At 35.6% G+C, this 23,968-nt stretch overlaps 1 protein-coding gene across 5 annotated transcripts; it reads right to left on the reverse strand.

Annotated features, from left to right (window-relative positions):
- Nucleotides 1-8,697: 8,697 nt before the first annotated feature.
- Nucleotides 8,698-23,554, reverse strand: LOC134280039 (uncharacterized). 5 transcript variants are annotated; one of them, XM_062762474.1, is made up of 11 exons: nt 23,522-23,554; nt 21,643-23,087; nt 21,382-21,515; nt 20,958-21,291; nt 18,954-20,533; nt 18,484-18,709; nt 16,947-17,546; nt 16,495-16,609; nt 12,728-12,833; nt 10,979-11,000; nt 8,698-9,575 (listed from the first exon to the last, which is right to left on the reverse strand). In XM_062762474.1, exons 1-10 carry the CDS (start codon nt 23,542-23,544, stop codon nt 10,995-10,997), a joined length of 4,569 nt encoding a protein of 1,522 aa, XP_062618458.1. In that variant the 5' UTR covers nt 23,545-23,554; the 3' UTR covers nt 8,698-9,575; nt 10,979-10,994. The 5 variants fall into 5 exon arrangements, with proteins under 5 accessions (XP_062618458.1, XP_062618457.1, XP_062618455.1 ...); XM_062762473.1 differs by having other exon boundaries at nt 12,728-12,857; XM_062762471.1 differs by lacking the exon at nt 10,979-11,000 and having other exon boundaries at nt 12,728-12,857; nt 21,382-21,512.
- Nucleotides 23,555-23,968: the final 414 nt, after the last annotated feature.

Here is a 23,968-nt window from a genome sequence, read left to right on the forward strand (position 1 = left end):
TTTACTTTTTACAACCTCTCCAGCAGCATTCTCAACACAATCATCAGGGATCTGTTTACTTTTTACAACCTCTCCAGCAGCATTCTCAATACAATCCTCAGGGTTCTGTTTACTTTTCACAACCTCTTCAGCAGCATTCTCAATACAATCATCAGGGTTCTGTTTACTTTTTACAACCTCTCCAGCAGCATTCTCAATACAATCATCAGGGTTCTGTTTACTTTTTACAACCTCTCCAGCAGCATTCTGAATCGAGTCCTCAGGGTTCTGTTTACTTTTTACAACCTCTCCAGGAGCATTCTGAATCGAGTCCTCAGGGTTCTGTTTACTTTTCACAACCTCTCCAGCAGCATTCTCAATACAATCATCAGGGTTCTGTTTACTTTTCACAACCTCTCCAGCAGCATTCTCAATACAATGATCAGGGATCTGTTTACTTTTCACAACCTCTCCAGCAGCATTCTCAATACAATCGTCAGGGATCTGTTTACTTTTCACAACCTCTCAAGCAGCATTCTCAATACAATCATCAGGGATCTGTTTACTTTTTACAACCACTCCAGCAGCATTCTCAATACAATCATCAGGGTTCTGTGTACTTTTTACAACCTCTCCAGCAGCATTCTCAATATAATCATCAGGGTTCTGTTTACTTTTCACAACCTCTCCAGCAGCATTCTCAATACAATCATCAGGGATCTGTTTACTTTTCACAACCTCTCCAGCAGCATTCTCAATACAATCATCAGGGATCTGTTTACTTTTTACAACCACTCCTGCAGCATTCTCAGTACAATCATCAGGGTTCTGTTTACTTTTTACCTCTCCAGCAGCATTCTCAATACAATCATCAGGGTTCTGTTTACTTTTCACAACCTCTCCAGCAGCATTCTCAATACAATCATCAGGGATCTGTTTACTTTTCACAACCTCTCCAGCAGCATTCTCAATACAATCATCAGTTATCTGTTTACTTTTTACAACCACTCCAGCAGCATTCTCAATACAATCCTCAGGGTTCTGTTTACTTTTCACAACCTCTCCAGCAGCATTCTCAATACAATCCTCAGGGTTCTGTTTACTTTTCACAACCTCTCCAGCAGCATTCTCAATACAATCCTCAGGGTTCTGTTTACTTTTTACAACCTCTCCAGCAACATTCTGAATCGAGTCCTCAGGGATCTGTTTACTTTTTACAACCTCTCCAGCAGCATTCTGAATCGAGTCCTCAGGGTTCTGTTTACTTTTTACAACCTCTCCAGCAGCATTCTCAACACAATCATCAGGGATCTGTTTACTTTTTACAACCTCTCCAGCAGCATTCTCAATACAATGATCAGGGATCTGTTTACTTTTCACAACCTCTTCAGCAGCATTCTCAATACAATCATCAGGGTTCTGTTTACTTTTTACAACCTCTCCAGCAGCATTCTCAATACAATCATCAGGGTTCTGTTTACTTTTTACAACCTCTCCAGCAGCATTCTGAATCGAGTCCTCAGGGTTCTGTTTACTTTTTACAACCTCTCCAGGAGCATTCTGAATCGAGTCCTCAGGGTTCTGTTTACTTTTCACAACCTCTCCAGCAGCATTCTCAATACAATCATCAGGGTTCTGTTTACTTTTCACAACCTCTCCAGCAGCATTCTCAATACAATGATCAGGGATCTGTTTACTTTTCACAACCTCTCCAGCAGCATTCTCAATACAATCATCAGGGATCTGTTTACTTTTCACAACCTCTCCAGCAGCATTCTCAATACAATCATCAGGGATCTGTTTACTTTTTACAACCACTCCAGCAGCATTCTCAATACAATCATCAGGGTTCTGTGTACTTTTTACAACCTCTCCAGCAGCATTCTCAATATAATCATCAGGGTTCTGTTTACTTTTCACAACCTCTCCAGCAGCATTCTCAATACAATCATCAGGGTTCTGTTTACTTTTTACAACCTTTCCAGCAGCATTCTCAATACAATCATCAGGGTTCTGTTTACTTTTTACAACCTCTCCAGCAGCATTCTCAATACAATCATCAGGGTTCTGTTTACTTTTTACAACCTCTCCAGCAGCATTCTGAATCGAGTCCTCAGGGATCTGTTTACTTTTTACAACCTCTCCAGCAGCATTCTGAATCGAGTCCTCAGGGTTCTGTTTACTTTTCACAACCTCTCCAGCAGCATTCTCAATACAATCCTCAGGGTTCTGTTTACTTTTCACAACCTCTCCAGCAGCATTCTCAATACAATCATCAGGGTTCTGTTTACTTTTTACAACCTCTCCAGCAGCATTCTCAATACAATCATCAGGGTTCTGTTTACTTTTCACAACCTCTCCAGCAGCATTCTCAATACAATCATCAGGGATATGTTTACTTTTCACAACCTCTCCAGCAGCATTCTCAATACAATCATCAGGGATCTGTTTACTTTTCACAACCTCTCCAGCAGCATTCTCAATACAATCATCAGGGATCTGTTTACTTTTCACAACCTCTCCAGCAGCATTCTCAATACAATCATCAGGGTTCTGTTTACTTTTCACAACCTCTCCAGCAGCATTCTCAATACAATCATCAGGGATATGTTTACTTTTCACAACCTCTCCAGCAGCATTCTCAATACAATCATCAGGGTTCTGTTTACTTTTTACAACCTCTATCTGCCAAAATAAAAAAAAAAAAAAAATGAATTTTACGTTTTGAATTGAGATTAGTAATACAAATATCTTAAGATAAAGTTGGACAAAATTCCTCTTGAAAAAAAAATTTAAGATATTTATATATGGTTTTTATTATGTATTTGGTACAATAACTTTAGCTTTCTTTATATACAAAGGTGTTTTAAGGGTAATAAAAATCTCCATAGTTACCATCATTTTGTTCACAAGGAACTGCCGCAATTCTATTCGTTTTTGTAGCTCTTTTTTAAATCTAATCTGAACTTGTTGTAGCAGCATCTAGCCAAAAGAAATTAAACAGCTTGATAAGAAAAAAAATTATTACGTGTCTTAGACAGCTTGTAAAGGGAAAAAATAAATTTTATCTAAGTAATATTCAATTTTGATATTATAAAAGAAACAACGAGGGCGCTTTTGATTGGCATTCTGCAGGAATCTGGGCGTACTTGAAAAGAAAAAAAATTTATCGACATATCTCATTAAATTTTAATTTTTTTTTATTTATTGGGTTCCTGTAAAATGGGAAAGAAAAACATTTTCCTGAAAGTGAGTTTTGATTTGCTAAAAATAACTTGAAAATTGGCTAGATCAGACATTTGGTACAAAATGGTACATTTTTAAACACGTTTTCCTGAAAAGTTTCTATCTCTGGGTCTTCTCTCCATGATTTTGAGACGTTATTTGTATGCATTTAATTCAAAGAAACGAATATACATTTTCAAAAAATGGAGAGAAGACCCAGAGACCATAAAAAATTATCTTTTCCCAAAAAAATCCAACTGAGTAGATGCTAAATCTGACCAGCTATGGTTAGCCAACCAATTCATTTTTATCTAACTTAGATAATTAAACAGTTAATTAAACAGTTAAGTTTTAAATATTGGTATAAATACATATTTTACTTACTAATGCTCTTTCTCGGAGTTGCCTTGGCACCATTTTAAATGCTTCTTTTTTCTTCTTCTGGGAAAGTAATGGACAATTAATCATAACAAAACATGATTATTTAGAAAAATCACAAATTAGCTTTTAATACCTTTGTTTATACTTACCAACAATATCTCAGACACATTTCCTAAAATTTCATTTATATTATCAATAGGAAATTTCTCTTTTTCCTCTTCAAAGATTTCCAATATTAGATCCTAAAATATAAGACAAGAGATGAAATACATGGTTTCTATGTGAAGATTATTTGATTTTTTTTTATGTAAGAAAAAGATAGTTTGAAATTAAGAAGTAAAACGAATATTATAATATACTCAATGATTATTCACAAACCTTTGCCCATGTCAGCATTTGCTGTTCGTGCATATATCCAGTCTTCATGCTGGTTTCATTTTTTATCTAAATTCAGAGTGAAAGAAAATAATAATAACACATGCTTCAGATAAGAAATAATAATACAAAAAATGTTGATTGTCTTGACAAACAATACATGTATAAGTACATGTGATTACATTATACAACATATATAATTTGAATTTGAATATGACTAGCAACAGGCACCTAAAACAATATACAGTGAAATCTGTCTAATCCGACATGTTCAGAATATACAGGGTGTCGAATTGCGCATGGTTAGAGACTTTATAAGAAGAAATTGGTCATGTTGCGTTGGGTAAAAAGGGCAAATAATAAGCAGAATGAAATATTACCACTTCCATCACTTGCATCAGTTCTGCAAGTACTGCCTCAAAAATTTGGATGTTCTTTTCTTCCACTAACTGAAAAAAGGAAAATATAATTAAACTACGCCACTTTACAACATACGTTCAACCGTACACAACTTTTCAGTGATTTTTGACGGAATTGTGGCTTTTTTACTTTTTAAGAATTGTCCGCAATTTCTTACTAAACGCTTATTCAGCTAATTTTCGGTATGTGACTTGATTTTGATGATTTATAGATCAAGTTTAAATTTTACGTTAGTACGTAGTACGTTAATGCAATTAATGTTTGAGAGGCCTAAACTCCACCACCAACTACAAATTGGAATCCATAAACCCGCCATCCTCTGATTCATAAAATAGGATATATTATAAATCATATCTAGATCTGTTACACTACATGTACCAAAAAGAACGAAAAGATTAGGCGCTTCTAAATCTAACCAAGTACACACAGAAAGACAAATTAGCACCGTACAGACAGACGGACAATAAGCTAGCTATACATAGATAGACAATTAAGCTAAGCTAGGTATACACATACATGTAGCTAAACAATTAAGCTAAGCTAGGTACGTATACACATAGCTAGACAATTAAGCTCAGCTAGGTATACACATAGCTAGACAATTAAGCTAACCTAGGTACACATAGCTGGACAATTAAGCTCAGCTAGGTATACACATAGCTAGACAATTAAGCTAAGCTAGGTACACATAGCTAGACAATTAAGCTCAGCTAGGTATACACATAGATAGACAATTAAGCTAAGCTAGGTATACACATAGCTAGACAATTAAGCTAAGCTAGCTAGGTATACACATAGCTAGACAATTAAGCTCAGCTAGGTATACACATAGCTAGACAATTAAGCTAAGCTAGGTACGCATAGCTAGACAATTAAGCTAAGCTAGGTACACATAGATAGACAATTAAGCTAAGCTAGGTACACATAGATAGACAATTAAGCTAAGCTAGGTACACATAGATAGACAATTAAGCTAAGTACACTTATATAGACAATTTAGGTAAGTACACGTAGACAAGTGCTCACAGCAGCCCCCCCCCCCCCCCTTAAAGGGATATTAAGTTTAGTATACACACAGATAAACAATTAAGCGAAGTACACACGGCTAGACAATAAAGCTATGTACACACAGAGAGACAATTTAGCTAAGTACACACGGATAGACAATGAGATGAAGTACATAGATAGACAATTATTAAGTTATTACTTACCACTGTCTTTCTTATTATTTCCAGCATTGCGAAAGTTATAGTGCCAGAATCGCCATTCACTGTCGCTAAGTATACGGTGTACCTACTGTGACGTCACGTGTATTGTGAGGTCATACAATGGAGAGAGCTATATGCGGACTCCGGACCGTGGTTTGAGACGATGAGATAATTTGAAATTTGGCTTACCTTTTCTTGGTTTAGCTCGACCACCCCCATTCCCTACCCCCTCCCCTTTTCAATTTACTAAGTATTCCGCCGTGTATGTGGTTAATATTTCTTTATTCATTAATCAAGGGCCCCCCAAAGGGCATGTACAATTCATGATTATAACAGCACCATAGGCGTCGGAAGCGTAAGGGGGGGGGGGGTTTATCCTTATTTTGCAAAAATATACATAATATAGGAATAAAGAATTGGCATTTACCTTTTTAGTACACACAGAAAATCAAATAAGCAAAGTACAGACAGATGAACAATTGAGCTAAGCTAGGTACACGTAGATAGACAATTATTTAAGTACACTTAGATAGACAATTCAGCGACGTATATACGCACAGCAATACAATTAAGCTAAGTACACTTAGATAGACAATAAATCTAAGTATGGACATACAGCTACAGTGGAGCCTCATTTATCCAGACGCCTTGGTTCCTTGTCAATTTGTCCGGATATGTGAAGCGTCCGAATATCTGAATTAACAATTAAACAAGACAATGTAACATTAAAAAGTTCTGTTCCGATGAAAAGTCGTCCGGATACTGAAGCATCCGGATATCTGGCGTCCGAATATCTAAAGGTCCACTGTAGACATTTTAGCTGAGTATGTATACACACAGCTATACAATTAGGCTAATTAATTAAGTACACAGAGATAGAAAATTAAGCTTAGTACACACAGCTAGACTAGTGAGTTAAGTACACACATATTAACAATAAAGGGAAGTACTCAAGGCTAGAAAATCAAATTATGTATACACAGAGAGACAGTTTCAGTTATATAATTAAGTACACACAAAGATAGACAATAAAGTAAAGTGCACGCTGATAGACAATTAAACTAATTCAGACGGACAAACAATTAAGTTCAGCTAGACAGACAATTAAGCTAAGAAAACAGAGCTATAGACAATAAAGCTAGGCACACACAAAAAGACTATTAAACTAATTACACACAGAAAGAAAATAAGTTAAATACACAGAGAAAAACAATTAGGCGAAGTACACACGGCTAGACAATAAAGCTACGTACATACAGATAGACAATTTAGCTAAGTACACACGGATAGACAATGAGATGAAGTACATTGATAGACAATTAAGCTATTACTTACCACGGTCTTTCTTATTATTTCCAGCATTGCGAAAGTTATAGTGCTAAAATCACCCTTCACTGTCGCTAAGTATACGGTATACCTATTGTGACGTCACGTGTATTGTGAGGTCATACAGTGTTTTTTGTTTTGTTTGCTTGTTTGTTTGTTTCTTTTTTTTTTTGCAGATATAATACATTGAAAATTTCGGCTAACCCTTTCTTGGTTTAGCTCGACCACCCCCATCCCCTCGATCCCCTTTTCAATTTCTTCTGCCGTCTATGGTTTATATTCATTTATTCATCAATAAAGGGCCCCTCAAGGGCATGTACAGTTCATGATTATAACAGCAACATAGGCGTCGGAACTTAGGGGGGGGGGGGCTTAGCCTCCCCCATCCCCCCCCCCCATTTTTTGGACAAAAATAGACATTATATAGGCATTGAAAATTGGGATTTACCTTTTTCTTTGGTTAAGCCCCCCATTCAATTTGCTTCCGACGCCTATATGAGCTTTTAAAAAGTAATGGTTGCATTAGGTGCACTTTTTTGCCTGATCCTGCATAAGTCCTCAAAAACAATTGAACTACTGGTGTATGTTTCACAGTGAAATAAGCTGCAGAATTGTAGCGTTATGGATTCAAATATTAGTCTTTGACTATTATGCAACAGATCCAGTAATGCAAAAAAATGTGCAATTTACGGAACAAAATTTTTTGGGAGAATTGCACTTTCTAACTTACGTAAATCATATACCTTTCACCCCCTAACTCCAGACACATTCTTAAGCCAATTTGTATACAGTATTTTCTCCTCCTCTCAACCCTTTATAGTCGCCTCTACAAGCGATAAATTGTAGTGGTCGAAGACTTCAATGTAAAACCATAACGCCACAGTTCTGCAGCTATCTCATTTTCTGTCAGGAACTCTAGATGCTTTTAATCTTAATTAAACACACCTTTGCGAACCTATATCATTTACAATCCTATCAAATGAAGCATTTTCTAAATGCTTATTACTGTATACAGTGTTAGTTTCGCCCTGTCACACTTGAAAACAATTTTGCCCCGTTTTAAATTCGCCAAGTTACAATTTTGCTTAAGAAATTATACTATTCTTTTAATACGCCCCTTTTTTTAATTCGCTCAATCGATGTCATGGCGAAAATAAAACGGGGGCGAAAATTTCCCAGTATAGTATCAAATATTATGAGTAAAGTACTTTTGTGAATAAATGACCTTTTAACACAACATGGGTATATTTTGTCTGTTTTTCGTAAACAAGTTCAGACTCCGGCTGTTTATAATTAATTAGTACATTGGTTGGCATACATATTTTTTCACTTATACGTACTACATAACCATATTTGCAATTTGATTAAAATTAAATATTCCAAATCTGTACAGCTTCTCACGAAGCAAAAGGCGGTAGCTGCAGATCCGTAGCTCACTGGTCTGAAAAAATTGAAAAAAAAAAAAAAACGACCAGAAACCGGTCCGTCGATATCATTTTTTTTTTGGAGAGCTACAGTTCTTTCGCTAAGGAAGTGGTAGAAGTTTCAGAACATCCAATTTTATTTAGATTGCAAGTAAGGTAGTCATTACTTGCATTAGGTAACTTACATATAATTACTATTTTTTCAAATTATTTTTAGGAAAAAATATATCCAAAATTATATGTTGGTGTCAGATTTTTTTAAAGGTAGTTTGCAGGGTGTCTGAATAATTATTTCCATGGGTATCTGAATAACTAATTATTGCCATGATCAACTGAATAAAAATAAAATTAACAAGCAGTTGAGTGTTTGAAATTTAATATCTCCATTAAAATATTAAACTTTACATATCACAGATAACCAGAAAATTTACATACATATACAAGGTACATATTAATACAATAAAAGTCTGGCTGCGTAATATTTGTGAAGTTTTAGACTCTGACAGTAATTGACAATCTCACTACAGTAAAACCACAGTCACACAACCCCTGTTTCACCCTCTAACCTGTATTGGAGGTATATACATAGATTTGTGCAGGTGTCTATTTGAGCATCAAGATATATATGTTTCACTGTCAGACCCTATGGAAAATTTGCAAAAGTTCCCTACAAGTTACTACTACATTTATAAATTATCAATCTCCTAAAGTATGTTATAAAAGTTTCATACCATATCAGATATTCTTCTTAATTACTCAAAATATTCATTCAAGATAATAATTAATCAAATACCAGTTATTAGCATAAGTTTTCATATAAATATATATAATTACATAAATATATTTGTAGGATGTCCATTAATAGAGAAATATATCTTTATTAGAATTCTTTATTTTTTATCATTTACATGTAATTTCAACGTACAAGAATTAATATTTTGACACAAATTTTAATAAAATGTTTTATACCCAGGAAAAGACAACAAAACTGTGTTTTTAACAAAATTTCCTCTTAAAAATAGACTGTAGACCCATCACATGTCTGTAAATGCATGTTTTCAGCACCTAGCACACACAATAAATAAGTATCGTATTTACAATTCTACTGTCAGCTATACAAATAATGTCCAATAAAATCTTAGATCCGCTCCTGTCTTCTTGTTATGCTTGGATCCTCCCCTTATTTAGACTGGTGCTTCTTCATCAGCTGCTTTTTCATCATGTTTTCTTGAAGTTTCTGTAAAATGAAATGACAAATCTTATAAGAATTGGTCTCCACAATCAAAATTAGCAAAGTTTTTACAAGTCCCAATTTTGGACAAGAAGTTTCCAAATGATGTTCAGAGAAAATGTCATTTTGATGTTAGTATGACTACACATTAATGAAGCTTTTTGCATCTAGTTATATTTATCCCATTCTTAGTATTATTATGTCATCAGTATTATTAAGTCATATACTTAAGTAAGCAATCCCTTAGTTACCCTTATGTCTTAGACTAATACTTGATCCCCCTTAACCAAACTAATAATCAAATTTAAACACCTCCCTTAAAAGTGCTACATATTAACTTTGAAAAAGAAGACTTTATAATGAAATAACCATCCTCTAAGTACTATAATACACCAGTTGCTTCCCTTTGATTTACCATTTTGCACTTTCATCTACAACAGAATGCAATGCAAAAAATGCAGATCACCATCGTCATGCATTATTTACAAACAATTTATGTAAACTGAATGTAAAAATCACCTGATTAGTACGGGCAATTTACTGGGCTGCAATGAAAGCTAGCAAATTAAAACACATTGACATGCACTCATTCACATAAATTAAACATCAAGGACCATACTTATATAAGATATATCATATGAATGAAGAGATTAACTGGCAAAAATTTAGAAATATTGCAAAATTAACACATATGCTCTCTTAACAGACCCCCTCCCTTAAAATTTGGTTCATTTGTCAAAAATATCATTTGAAAAATTCAAAGTCTATTAATGCAAATTGAGTTTTTGTTGGCAGTTTTAAGGTTCACTGACCCTCTGATAAGAAAGGTAACTCTTGCTTGTATAATTGACTAAAAATTATTCCTGTACAAAATTGTCATGATAAAGGGTCATTTCTATCAAATTTTGCCCTGCACATTAATCAGAATATGATTTAATTTATGAATTAAATTTTTTTTCAGGAAATCACCTGTATTAAAAGCAAAAAGCTATTTTTCCATCTCTTTTTTCTTCATTTTTTGTGCATAAAGAATAGGATAATGAATATTAGGGAGAGCAAAAATGTTATGAAATATAGATTTGAGACATCGTATAAGACAATTCCATTATCAAAATAGCAAACAGTACCAAACAAAGAGACATCAAAATAATGATCTTTCACACAAATATTCAAACCAAACCAATTCATATTTAAACAGAAGCATGTTTTCTTAATAAAAAATAAATTGTGCTTTTACATGTGTTATCTTGACACAAGTCCACTTAAATCCCATGCCCTCACACACCTCTATAGTTAAATAGTACATAACACACACTGACTTATAGATAATACATTATATAATTATACAGAGGGTGAAAGGTTATGCATGCACACAATATACACTCAGTGAACAATTAGAAATTACTCACTGCACACCTTAACGTTTTAGTCCTGTTTTAAGAAAAAATCAACCCTAATATTAATACAGCTTTAATTCCATGTTTTTAAAATATTTAATTCAATGATAGCCAAAATGAATCAGCTAAATTTAACTTCAATATACATTTTCCTAAAATTCAGCCAAGATGAGGAGCAATTTATTCCTTTTACTCTATAAAAATCATGTCAAACTTTCCAGTGAATGGACTAAGAGGTCTTTTTATTTTTAGATTAATCCCCCACTTGCCCCCTCCTCCCCTAGTAAGGTTAGTGTCCTAGACATGGGCTAAATAAGACAGAAAATGGTGCCTTTTCTAAGGATTCAACATGCAGTTGAAGTGTTTTAGGTAGCTATCAAGTTGTTGACCCTGTCTACCTAACCAACAACTCTTACTCAGTTATTGTACATCTATCATACATTGTGGAACTTTTCTCCTCAGGATCATGCATTTGTGTAACATACAGTTTGACTTTCCCTACCATCAAACAATAAAGTCCTACATGCATACCCCATGCATATATTGACCAACAAGGGTCTGAATGTATCATTGGTTTGTCTGTCTGGCTAAATGGTGCAGTAACTCTTTGTACAAAGTAGGTTTTATTTTTAATAGTCACGTGCATCTTTGTGAAACTTTAGAAAAATATAAAGTACCAGTAAAATCACATGGATATGTAATGATCATTATGTTACTTTACAAAATCCATAATTTAGGCAAGAAACTGATCAAGGTCAATATCAAGATCAAAGTGAATCTTTAATCTTACTGATTTCATATTATGTGAGAATATTATCATTTACAGCCAAAGTTTTTTGAGCTACTTGTTAGTTAATTCATACAATAAGCATGATCATTTTATAAATTTGCTATTGATTAATTTGTATTATGTGGTGATATAACTTTACATTGGTACCTACGTCTAGCTTTTGGAGATCGATAATGAAGAGAGAACGGAAGTTATCGGGCAGCTGAAGAGAACAAAACCAAAAATCTTATGTTTCAGTAACTTGTTGCTGCTGCTGGTTTTTCTTTCTCTTTTTTTGCTTTACATTTTTCATAAAAATCTTGCCAATATTCAGGTTAAGTAAATAAGAATCTTTTTTACTCTCTGAGAATCTAGATTGTTTTTCACAATTTAGTAAGCTAGGGCATCGGTTAGATCTCCTGGCCCTCCTCACTTCACATTCAAATGGTTTCAATTGTATTTCAGTGCACTCAAACTTAAATTAATAATTTGCACAGCAAACACTGTTTTAATTGGCTTACATAATTAAATTGGGAAAGTTTAATTTCCATACATGGGAATATATACACACAATAAAAATGTGAATTGGAAAATATTGGAAAGGGGCAGACCAAGTTGTGGCAAAAATATTTTGAATGGTAGAATATTGGCATGCATGGCATCCTATGTTTAACACTGAATACTAATATCTATGTCTGAAGAAGAAAATACAGAAGGAATAAAGAGTTTTGGTCCATTATTCATACCCTTGTGGATACCTTATACCCCTATAAGAATTGTATTGAAAATGAATAGATGAATATTTTCCATAGATGTGTTTAACTTTTTCATTCATGATACATGGATATGATAAAGAATGTACATGATTTATATTATTTTTTTATGGCCAGCAGCTACAAACAAAAGACAAACTTCAACACAAAGATGCATAACATGACAGAACAATGCTTGAATGAGGAGAACATTTAATTTACTGATATTAGACTGCTCACCTTTTGGAACTCTTTGACTTTTTCTGTATGGGAAGAGGATTTCTGTTTGTGATCATCCTCTGATTTGGACAGCTGGTTCTCTTGGTGGGCAATTTTATTTTGTAACCTAAACAATCGAGGATTGTATGCCCTATGATAATTAATGAAAGAAAAAAATGGCATGAAAACCCCACATGTAAGTGGAAGACAGGAACACTGGTTCCCACAATGCAACAGTGTATCTTCATTTTAATTGGCTGAAGATTAACATCATGTGACATTGTACAAAACCAAAATCTCACCAACATATCGTGAAATTATTTGTAAAAACATTTTTAAAAAACAAGGAAATTCATTAATTCAATCCAGTTATTAATCTGTGTTCAAATTAAAATAAAAACAAATTATTGTCATTGTGCAATATTTTTAAACTTTGAAAAGTCTCAGTCACTTGAGTATGTGAATTCAATTAGATTGGTGTACATTGTAAATCTGATAAACCACTGTTTGTTAGACACATGAAAAGAGGTGTAAATTAAGGTATTGCCTTATTTTAAGGTGTTAACTGATCCTTGAAAGGTTCTGTTTTGTAAGAATATTATTTTTAATCTAAATATAGTTCCTATTGGATTTAGAAAATTTGAAATCTTATTATATATGAGGATGCTTGAAATACTTTGTATTTTTGAGAAAACTGAAATCTATCTCACAAAATTCTTTTGAATCTCCATTTTTTGATAGAAAGACCCCCCCCCCCCCCCTTAAGTTTTATTTTGGTTGAAAACTGTTCTATAAAGAGGATGGTTTTGAAAAATTCTTTGACCGGTTTATATAATTTCCTTCATTTTTTCCCCTTTTTAGGAAAATTTTCTTTCTTATAATAAATTCTTACTCTATAAGCACAACACTTCCAGTATATTCTCATTTAAATTCACTGAAGATTTTACAAAAGTTGTCAAAAAGCAGGAATTTTTTCAGACAATATATGGGCATCATAGGATTTTAAAAGTTTTTAGGTCTTATCAACCATGCCAACTCAAGGTATACAAAATTAAATAATTATATTTTTTATAGACAGTTTTCTTTATTTACTAAAAAAACTTGTAATTCCTGTGGGTCTACCAATCTGTGACTTTCTAGGATCATGGAAAATACAAAGCATATTTTTCTGAATATCGAATATTTCTTCCTATATTGAATTTTAAATCAAAAAATTGTTGCAAAAAGATATTGTCTGCATTACTACCAAATATACTGGTATATCAAGTCAATACAAGTAGCATGCCTTTTATATACAAACTACACAACAGGCGAACATACTGGTAATTATGAACATTGCAGATTTTGAAAGATATTATATATAATGCAATATAACATAATGATATATTATATGTATAAAAGGCAGTAAATAAATTACAGATCTAGCAAATTAAATATACTTTTAGCCATCACCCATTACTTATAATAAAAGATGGAAAAATGAGGGAGGAATGAAGTTGTTTAGTGAATATATACTTAATTTCAGAATCAGAGAATATCCAAAAGCTAGATTTCGAAGCTTTAGATCAGTAATAGCCAGAAATGAGCATTTTAAAGCCAGATTTTGGTCAGAAATCAGCAGTTTCCCAAGGCGTATAAGCCACACAACACCAGTAGCAGGGCACTATCTACAAGCCCCAAACACCATGCAGCTGGTCTGATGAATTATCAGAAGTACTTTCTTTGTGAGATGTTTTTTGTTTGCATGAACTGATGATTTTTAAATTTCTTTGCGAAAATTATTATGCTTTTTTCTATTCATTGAGTGGAATTAATTTTGGTTCCTGATCAACTAATGCATTCTCTTGCAAGAAACATGTATTGTTTATGTATATTATGCAATAAATGAGTCCTTTCAATAATAATAATAATGGTGTTTTGTTAAAAAGCGTCCATTAAAAATAAATTATATAGCTGATATAATGTATATAATTATATGTATTAGAGCCAAAACAATGCTTTTAGCAGAAAAGCTGAGGCATATTAACTGTTTGTTCATCCTGCAAATAGTTCTTTTATCTTTTTTTTTATGTTGACTTCAGTGAATTTAATCAGAACCTTAATCCATCACCATGAACACAACCACCTAGTAATTATAAATCAACCTGCTGTGTTAAATGAACTGTAAATCAATTTTTATCGTGTGAACTTTATAATTTTTTTAAATAATTATACAAAACTGCTTGCAAAAATTTCATTCTAAAATATTATTCTATTAGTAAAAATAACATAGAGCAATAAACAACATTCTTGAAAAAAATGTTTTTCTAATGAATCCATATGGAAGACATATATAATCTTGCAAAAAATAAGGTGACATAAAAAATTTAGCGAAACTTGGTCAACTTTGGAATGTATCTGATCAATCATAAATTCTGCCTACAGCACTTGTATATATGTATAAAGTTCCCAATATAGCTACTTGTTCATTACCAAAAGATTCAAACAATTTAAAAAAAGGTGGCTGCATTCATGATGATGTAGTCAAGGTTCTGTCTTAGCGGAACAAAGGGTGAATTCACACACACACTGTGACAGGGTTATGTAGGTGAGATTTTAACAGACATTTTGATGCATGAGGCTTTTGATACCAGCAGAAAATTTCAATAAATACATGCTGACTCAATTTACATGGTATTAAACATGTTAAAAATCACTAAAGAAAATTTGAACATCAAAGCATATTGCCGATTTTTTTTTATATACAAGTCCTCAAAATGTCTGTTTTTTAATACCTTCCACTTACATTACACAACATGCAAACCCCCTATCACAACTTCAGAGCTCAACATAAAATAACAGATAAAAGATTTGTAATAGCCAATTTTCATCAAATCTAGTAACTCCATTTCTCTGAAAAATAAGTATATACTACTCTGCCAGGTGGTGAAAGTCTCAACCAGGTTCAACTCTCAACCAGGATTCAAACCCAGGGCCTCTTGAGTGCCGTGCCTGCACTCTAACCACTGAGCTATTGAGACCAGGTATATTGACTGATAATTTTTAACCTGGTGACACTACAAACATGTTTGTATTAAATTAGATTTCCTTTCAATTTCACTCTGGTAAATATTTAAGCCTAATAATACATAAAATCTTTCAGCTTTTAGAGACAATTTTTGAAAAGAGAAACTCTGAAGTTGTGTACAATATTTTTGAATTGACAACGAGTACAGATTACATGTTTATGAACATGCAATACATTCAATGTCATGTTGTTATCATATGATACATGTTTACGATACAATGTACAAACATGATATATGTATGCTACATGATTTTACTAAGATACCATGATATACCCCTGTGTCTATACTTGATCCCAAATAAAGCTTTACTTTATTGACTACAAACTTTATAGCAATTCAATCATTTAAATAAGCTACACTTCTCACTTTTCTTAAATATAAAAACAAAAATGTTGAACATATTATGCTACTAAAAAACATTATTTTACAAAAAAAAAAAAAAAAGAGAATTAAAAAGATCCTCTTAGAAATATTTGATACTGAATAATTAAATTCATTACCTTTGTTAATTTTTCATACTGTCTATTAAATTGTATTTTAATCCAAGCCAAATGAAGAATCTATAATCTGAGAGTTAATCAGAAGTGTAGCTTATTTTATCGTGACTGTGAGCACGCCCAGCCAGCCTAGTGACTTGGTGATTTGGTGTAATTAGCCTTCACACAGGTATATCTATACAAACTTTTGTAGGAATTCACACGCTGGGGTCACACTAATTACCTGACGTTGCGTTCGTACATCCTGTCCTCAGAGCTGTGGGCCGTGGCTGGTCTCTGGGAGGGGAAGGATTTGGAGGAGGCCGAGGGGAGGTCACTGGACTTGGTGGGAGGGGGAACTATAATACAATGGTCAAAGTTCAGTATTAAAGATAATAAATTGGTCAAATAAATATTAAAGATTTAAATCCTTGATATGTTTACTCCATAAAATTTAATGCATCTTCATTCCCTCTTATATGACAAACCATGAAATGCTTTGCAAAGATATGACCTGACACAAAGAAGTCATGAAAGTAAATTGCAGCATAAATGTATGAATGAATAAATTGAGACAGTAGTCAAAACATGTTATAAGAGATATTGTTTTACAGAATTTTAAAATGCTTTTAACTTAAGGAACATAAATATAAATAAAACAATCCTTAACTTTCATCTGTAAGTTTATGGTTATACCTGTAGACTTGATTCCTCGGCTCTTTTTCCAGGAGGACAGGGTTTTAGACATACCCGTCCCTCCATTCACGGCCCCTGTCCCGGGTCTCTGGGGTTTTGGCAGCGGGACGGGTTTATTGTCTGATTTCTTCCCCATCAGTGTCGACCCCTCCTTCCTGGAGCTGATGAACTGACCCAGGCTGATTGGCTTACTGCTCTCTTTACTGGACGATTTGGCCCCTAGTTTTCCCTGAGTAGGTGCCCCTGATCCCCCACCCCGGGGCTGTAGGGCTTTATTTAGACCTGAGGATTTCTGTCCCTTCTGTTTGGCCTCTGAGGCCATTTTCTCAAGCTCGGACTTCTGCTCTTGGACCTTACTGATCAGTGGGTCAGATTTGCGTTTGGGTTTCTGGTCTGATTTAGTTTCGTTTTCCTCTGGTTCTTTTGACCAGGAGACAGGGGGTTTGGTGACCTTGATGTCTGAGCTGCTGAACTTCATGGAGAGGGAGAGGGTGGGGCTGACCATGACAGGGACAGCTCGGAAGACATTCTCATCCCCAGCATCCCTCTGTACTGGGGCCACGGGGCGGGATGCATTGTTGTTGTCATTGGTTCGGGGTACTGAAATCAGAAGCATAAAAGACATTATAAAAATGACATACTCCAAGATTGAAATCTTAATGTCAAAGGGTTATATTAAAACTTGCAGTTCAGACAAAATCTTATAAATTCAATACTAAAACCAAATATTATACATGTGTAATAAATCTCTGCAAAATACATAACCTATAGCTGTGGATGGCAAACCAATTATTCATCAGTTTTTCAATATTAAGTAAAATGGGGTCATAAAAATTATTAGCCATGGATTAATTCTAAAGGCCATTCTCAAAAAAAAAAAAAAAATTACAATTTGTCTTTCTTATGAAGGGGAGATAAGATATTTCAGCTTTCTTTGATGAGTAAAGTAGAAGCATGTAATGTACTGCTCGACTTAATGATATCATCCAGTTTGATATAATGTAGCTTCTATAAATTTCAAATCAATCACTGATGAAATTCAAAAGCTTTAAGCATTTAAGATCATGGCAAGATTATTCAGCTTCGATAAATCCTTAGACCTAAATCTGAAGAGTTAAGCAAAGAAAACACCCACAAGCTCCTGATGACTTAGAATTTTGTGTTACATGCATGACAAACTGGTGACCTGTACAAACAAACAATGTCGAGAAAATGCATGAACAAGTGAACAACATTGGCACAATGTGTTGAACAGTGAGATGTTTAGCTTGAATTGATATCTCCCAAGAAATCACAAAATCATTAGTGCTTGTGCACTCATTACCTCTGATTCTTCCTAAAATTAAATCATGAAATTTATTTTCAGGTTAAAAATGCATTCAATACTTATTATACTTATGAAATGCCAATTATTTCCATGAAAATTTAAATTTGAAACAGACACCAAATATCAAAGTAAATGCAAAATTTTTGCTGTCCATTATAAGGATAATTCGCATGTTGTATCAATATTTATACAATCACTGTGGAAATATACCTGCTAAATCTTGGAAGTAGCTCTCGCTGATTTCTCTGTCAGGAGAACTCCGTAAACTTTGCTCGTGTTGCTCGAAAGACAAGATTGAGTCTCCCCCGCTGGTTCCGTCGGACCGATGAGTTAATTCCCCTGTAATGTCCTCTGTGTTGTCCTGTCCTGCAAGGTCAGAGGTCACAGACAGCAAGGTCAAATCAGGTTCATCCATGATACCACTCTCCATTGTCAGCTGTTTACAAAAGAAAAGTAAGTATTGCTACAAACATAGTGTACATGTATTCAATTAAATCATACAATTAAGTAAACTTATCTTTTCAACAAAATAAAAGCATGGTAAGACTGAGTTCTGCAAATCTTATCAATTTTCAATTGACATACATGCTCTACTTTTGTTCTTCTCTTGAAAAATCAAAAGAATTGAAAGATTTATAATGCTCAAGGTTTTTGTTACAAAAATTATTTTCCTTAGATACCTGTTGAAAACTGCTACTCTCCATGTAACTCGGGTGATTGTCTGCACTGAGTTCCATTGTGCTCTCAATATTGGCAGAATACATCTGTTTCATGACTAAGCTGTCTGGTGTAGCCTCGTTTTGACTCTCTGGGGTGGTCAAAACACTAGACACGCCCCCTGAACCTGACTGACCAATCTCCTTATTCTTAGTAATAAGCTGCTTGTGCTTGGTTATCAAGTCTCGAGACTCTTGAATCAACTGGTCTAAGTTAGCAAACTTCTGAGCCACAAAACTCTCATCCTCCTCTCCTTGGCTCAAGGAAGATGAAGTGTTCCTGCCCGATTTATCAGACATGTTCTGAGCCCCAGGACTATCAACACTGTACTGACTCAGAGAAGAATCCGTTTTAGCATGGACATCAGGACTGGACTTGAATGAAAACTGGGTCAAGGATCCCAGTGCCTTTGATGGATAGTCTGTATTCACTGTTATCTGGGTCAAGGACAGGTCATCCTTGGAGGATTGGTCAGTGGTGGTCACAGTGAACTGACTGAGAGATGACTCATCTGGAAGCTTGGACAGAAGATTGTAATCTGACCGGTTACTCTGGTCTGACGTCTGACTCTCTCCCACCTCCGAGACCCGAGAGAGGCCTCCGTGACCCGAGGCCCTGGTGAAGGCTAAAGGCTGGGCCGGGGACTGATGTTCGGAGTCATCCATGTGAAGCGAGAGAGCTCGAAACTGTCCGTCTGACCGTGGAAATGTTGACGATCCGGCCTGGATTTCCGTTTCTTCTGGAGAAGTCGTGAATTGTGAAATCTGGGACAGTCTCTTTGTAGATTGTTGCACTGATTTATAATTGGGTGTACTAGCATAGTCTACTTTACCACTGACATCATAAGAATGAGCCTCGGGAGAGACAAATTCCCCTGAAGTGTTGTCAGGTATAATCTGAACACGGCTCTGTCCAATGAAATCAAATTCCCTGGTTCCCATGGTGCTATTATCCATCTTTAAATCCAAGTAGCTGCTGGTGCTCTCGGATGTGGAGGCCAGACTTGCTGGATTAAGTTCACTGTCCTTTTCGTGTGGAGATACTCTGTTGTTTCTGCCATTGTCTTGACTGCTCGGCGAGACCTCCGATGAAATTGGATACTGGGATAGCTCTGATTCCAGTCTGCCGGCCGGGGACAAAACACCTCGATCTGATTTATCACTGGACTCCGATATTGGGTACTGCGACAGATCCATGTCGGAACCAACCTTGACAAATTCCATAGAAACTTTGCCCTGCCTCATGTGAACGACGTTGTAACTCCTGTCCACAGGGGCTGTATGTGGAGCATTATCTGCTGACTCCTTCACTGACCTGGAATTCGATTCAACGGAAGCTCTCTCGGGTTGGAGTTTATGAAATGACACAAGTTCATCTGCCCAAGATTTAGAACTTCGGATTGACCCATCCGTGCTGTCGCTTTGGTTTCTGGCAGCTTGAATCATTGGAACTCCTGACAATTTTTCGGAGCCAGGTGTTACCATGGAGATTGATCCTGGAGTTGTAGAGAGAGTTGAAGATACATTCAGTTCTTCCAAAGCTCCTAAAACCAATAAAATATTATCAAGCAAGACAGATTGTAAGTTAAAATAAAAGAAGTAATTTCTTTTCTACAAATTTTCTACATATTTGAATACAGTGGACCTTCAGATATCCGGACGCCAGATATCCGGATGCTTCAGTATCCGGACGTTTTTTCATCGGAATAGAATTTTAAAATGTTATTTTGTCTTGTTTAACTGGTGATTCAGGTATCCAGACGCTTCACTTATCCGGACAAATTGACAGGGAACCAAAGTGTTCGGATAAATGAGGCTCCACTGTATTTTATATCAAAATTTTTCAAATTTATAAAAAAAAATTCAAAATAATAATTTTTAAAGTAATTGATTTGGTGAGAACTTCTGGTAAATCTGAATTTAAAACAGGAAAAAAACATGGTATTCATATACATAACAAACTTTTACCAGTAGAGAGAGAGTCTGGTGTGTAGTTCATCATCTTATACGAGTCTGCCGAGTCGTCCTCCTTCAGATTATAAAACACGTCGTTGGTTTTCTGCTTCAGCCTGTCCAGTACCCCAGGAGAGAACTCTGATGCCGTCGCCATCACTTCGTCCAGCTGGGCCGTCTTATACCCTGTGTCCTCGGCCGGCCGTCTGTCAGTAGGTGTGATGGCTGGTTCCACGCGCGGTGGGGGCTGGGTGCTTTCTATAGAGCTCCGCTCAGTGGAGGACAGACTGTGGCGACTGGATGCCGCGACTCCGGAATGTCTAGCACTAGAGGGGGAAGTCTCCACTTCCTACATAGTAAAACACAATAATGAAAGCATATTTTAAACATAAAAAAATCAACCAATACTGAGAAATTCAGATCAAATTAAAGGACTTACGTGAATAGTACTAAGTTCATGAGGCCTGTGGTCTCCTAGTAGTGTTGCCATTTTATTGGGAGGGGCTAACCTTTGACCTGGTTTATCAGCCAAGGGTGATTGGTCATCAGAAAACTCCAGTTCAGAAGAATCTTCTAAAATTAAAATATGAACTCTGCATTCTTTCATTTAAATCCAAAAAAAAAAAAGCCATACAATTTCCAAGTATAAAATTTTTCTTGAAAAGTTTAAAGAGGAAAAGAATAATAATCCAGAACTTACCCTCTGAGTCTAGTAGATGATCTTTAGGCGGTGCCAGCTGTTGAGGTGGTAGCTTTCTCTGCACCACCTGGTGGCGCTGTAGAATCTCCTCCTTCTGTCTCTGTATGGCCTCTAGCTGCCGCCTCAGCTCCAGCTGTCTCTGCTCAAAGAGATCATTCCTCTCCTTGGCGGTGCTGAAGAGGGAGAGATCAGACTCCGCTGTGGTGGTACCTGATCTCCTCCCTGGTAATGCTGGACTCCCCCTCTCAGTCGAGGATGACATGGTGGTGTCATTCAGGTCTGTGGTCTCGTTAGCGGTGGTCGAGCCTGGGCTTGGTTGGTAGAGCGGCGATCTTCCTGGTTTCCCTGGCGTCTCGTGGATTGTATCATCAGCATCGAATGGCAGGGACTTCCTCACCTTTTGAAATTTATTTTTTCCGTTCTCTGCTTTGGCTTCCGAGGGTTCTTGTTCCTCTGCTGGTCCAGAGAGTCTGGCAGAGTAATATGGGTTACTTGCTAACTGAGATAGAAGAGAGGTCATGGCAGCCCTATTTGGAGAGAGAGTTTTTGAGGTCAGAAGCTTAGGTTCCCCTTGACTGGTTACTTGAACATCTTCACTGAATCCGTTTTCTGCCGGCTTTACAGAGCCATCCACTGGAGACTTGAACTCTAGCTGAGGAAACCTTTGGAGAAGTTCTTGTCTTCGTCTCTCGATTTCTGCCCTGGTCTGAGCCAGGACCCTCTTGCTCTGTTCATGCTTGAGTAGAAGTTGTTGCTGGTATTCTTTCACTTTCCTCATGTGTTCTGCTTGTAGTTGTGACTGTGTTGGCACTGTCATGGAGATTGTGGAAGGAATTGGCAGTGAAGGGGTAATGAACGTTCCAGGTGCCACAGAACGAACATTGGTCGGCTGACTAGCACTCACGTGAGGTTGGACAGAAGCAGCAATTGTAACAGAGGGTGTAACAGAAAAATATGAAAATGGTGGGGCAGTCTGAGCATTTGGAATGGATGAACTGGATGGAATGGTATACTGAGAAAGAGAAGGGGGCTCTACCCAACTGTGAGAGGAGACCGATGCCATGGAAACCTGAGAACGTATGGACTGAGGTGGCTCTGCCCACATCTGCCCATTAAGAGTCGTCTGCCCATTCAGCAAGGGTGGCCCACTTGCTGGAGGAACATTATACCCCTGGGATGTCTGTCTTACTTCACTTAATGACTGCCCATTCTGAACTGGACGTGTTAAGCCTGTGTACTGGGACTGAGGGCCTTGGCTGGCCTGGGGGTACCCTGACAATGGTACTGGGGCCTTTATTCCTTGCTGCTGCTGATAAACTTGGCCGTTAGCCGTGATGATTTCCTGGTCATACCTGGGAGAAATGTTTCCTCCCACAGATGTGTTAAGCTGCTGTTGTCTCCTGTTTAATTCCTGTAGCTTCCTCTCCAGCTCTCGCTTCTGTTCCCTGTAAACATATCATCCAAATCACTGCCTTGTATATGAACACTTTACTTGTTGATAAATACGACATTAATAAAAGTGGGAATAAGACGGGTTTTTTTTATCCAAAATTTAGATTTCTGTTTATATAGTTTATGGACTCTACAGTATAGAAATCTGAATATCATGACAAAAAAGGAATGGTAATATAAAATTTTAAAAAATAAATAGATTAGTATGTGCCTCACTCTGTTTACAATATGATGTGCAAATGCTAAATTTACATAATACAATGATGTATTTATTCAAAAATGCAGGTCACACTTTTTTTATTTTCAAAGCTCCTTCTTATATCCATTAGGGTCTAAGTGAGGGAAAAATAAAAGTGCTTATAATCTTTCAAAAGTTCTACATTTTCTAGAATACAAAAAAAAATCTTCCTATATCACTCATACTTACGCTGCATGTGAACCAATGACCATTAAATCTAACAGTGGTCTGTTAAAACAAATTTGTGTTAACGCCAAGAGCTACATATTAAACTAGTAAAATTTTAGAATTCTATATGTTTAATTAATTGAAGAATAAATGTATCACACATTATATATACAAGTAAATAAAAGTATTTCAAGGTATATATGTATTTCACAGATAAACCATAGATTACATGTAAATAAAAGTATTTCAAGATATACTGTACAAGTATTTAATAGTAGAATAAATGTATCATCATGACCATACAATACAAGTGCATGTAAATAAATGTATTCTTTTAATAAGTACTATACATGTTTAAAGTAGTATATTTTACATGTTTTACTTTAGTTAAAAGAATCTAACTGTATCTCAGGACAAGCCCTCAACTGGGTCCTTAGGACAATATAATTTTAAAGATAGATCATTCTA

Source organism: Saccostrea cucullata, unplaced genomic scaffold (genome assembly GCF_032062105.1).
Source record: "Saccostrea cucullata isolate Sc308-1 unplaced genomic scaffold, CSIRO_AGI_Scuc_v1 ctg12346, whole genome shotgun sequence".
NCBI lineage: Eukaryota > Metazoa > Mollusca > Bivalvia > Ostreida > Ostreidae > Saccostrea > Saccostrea cuccullata.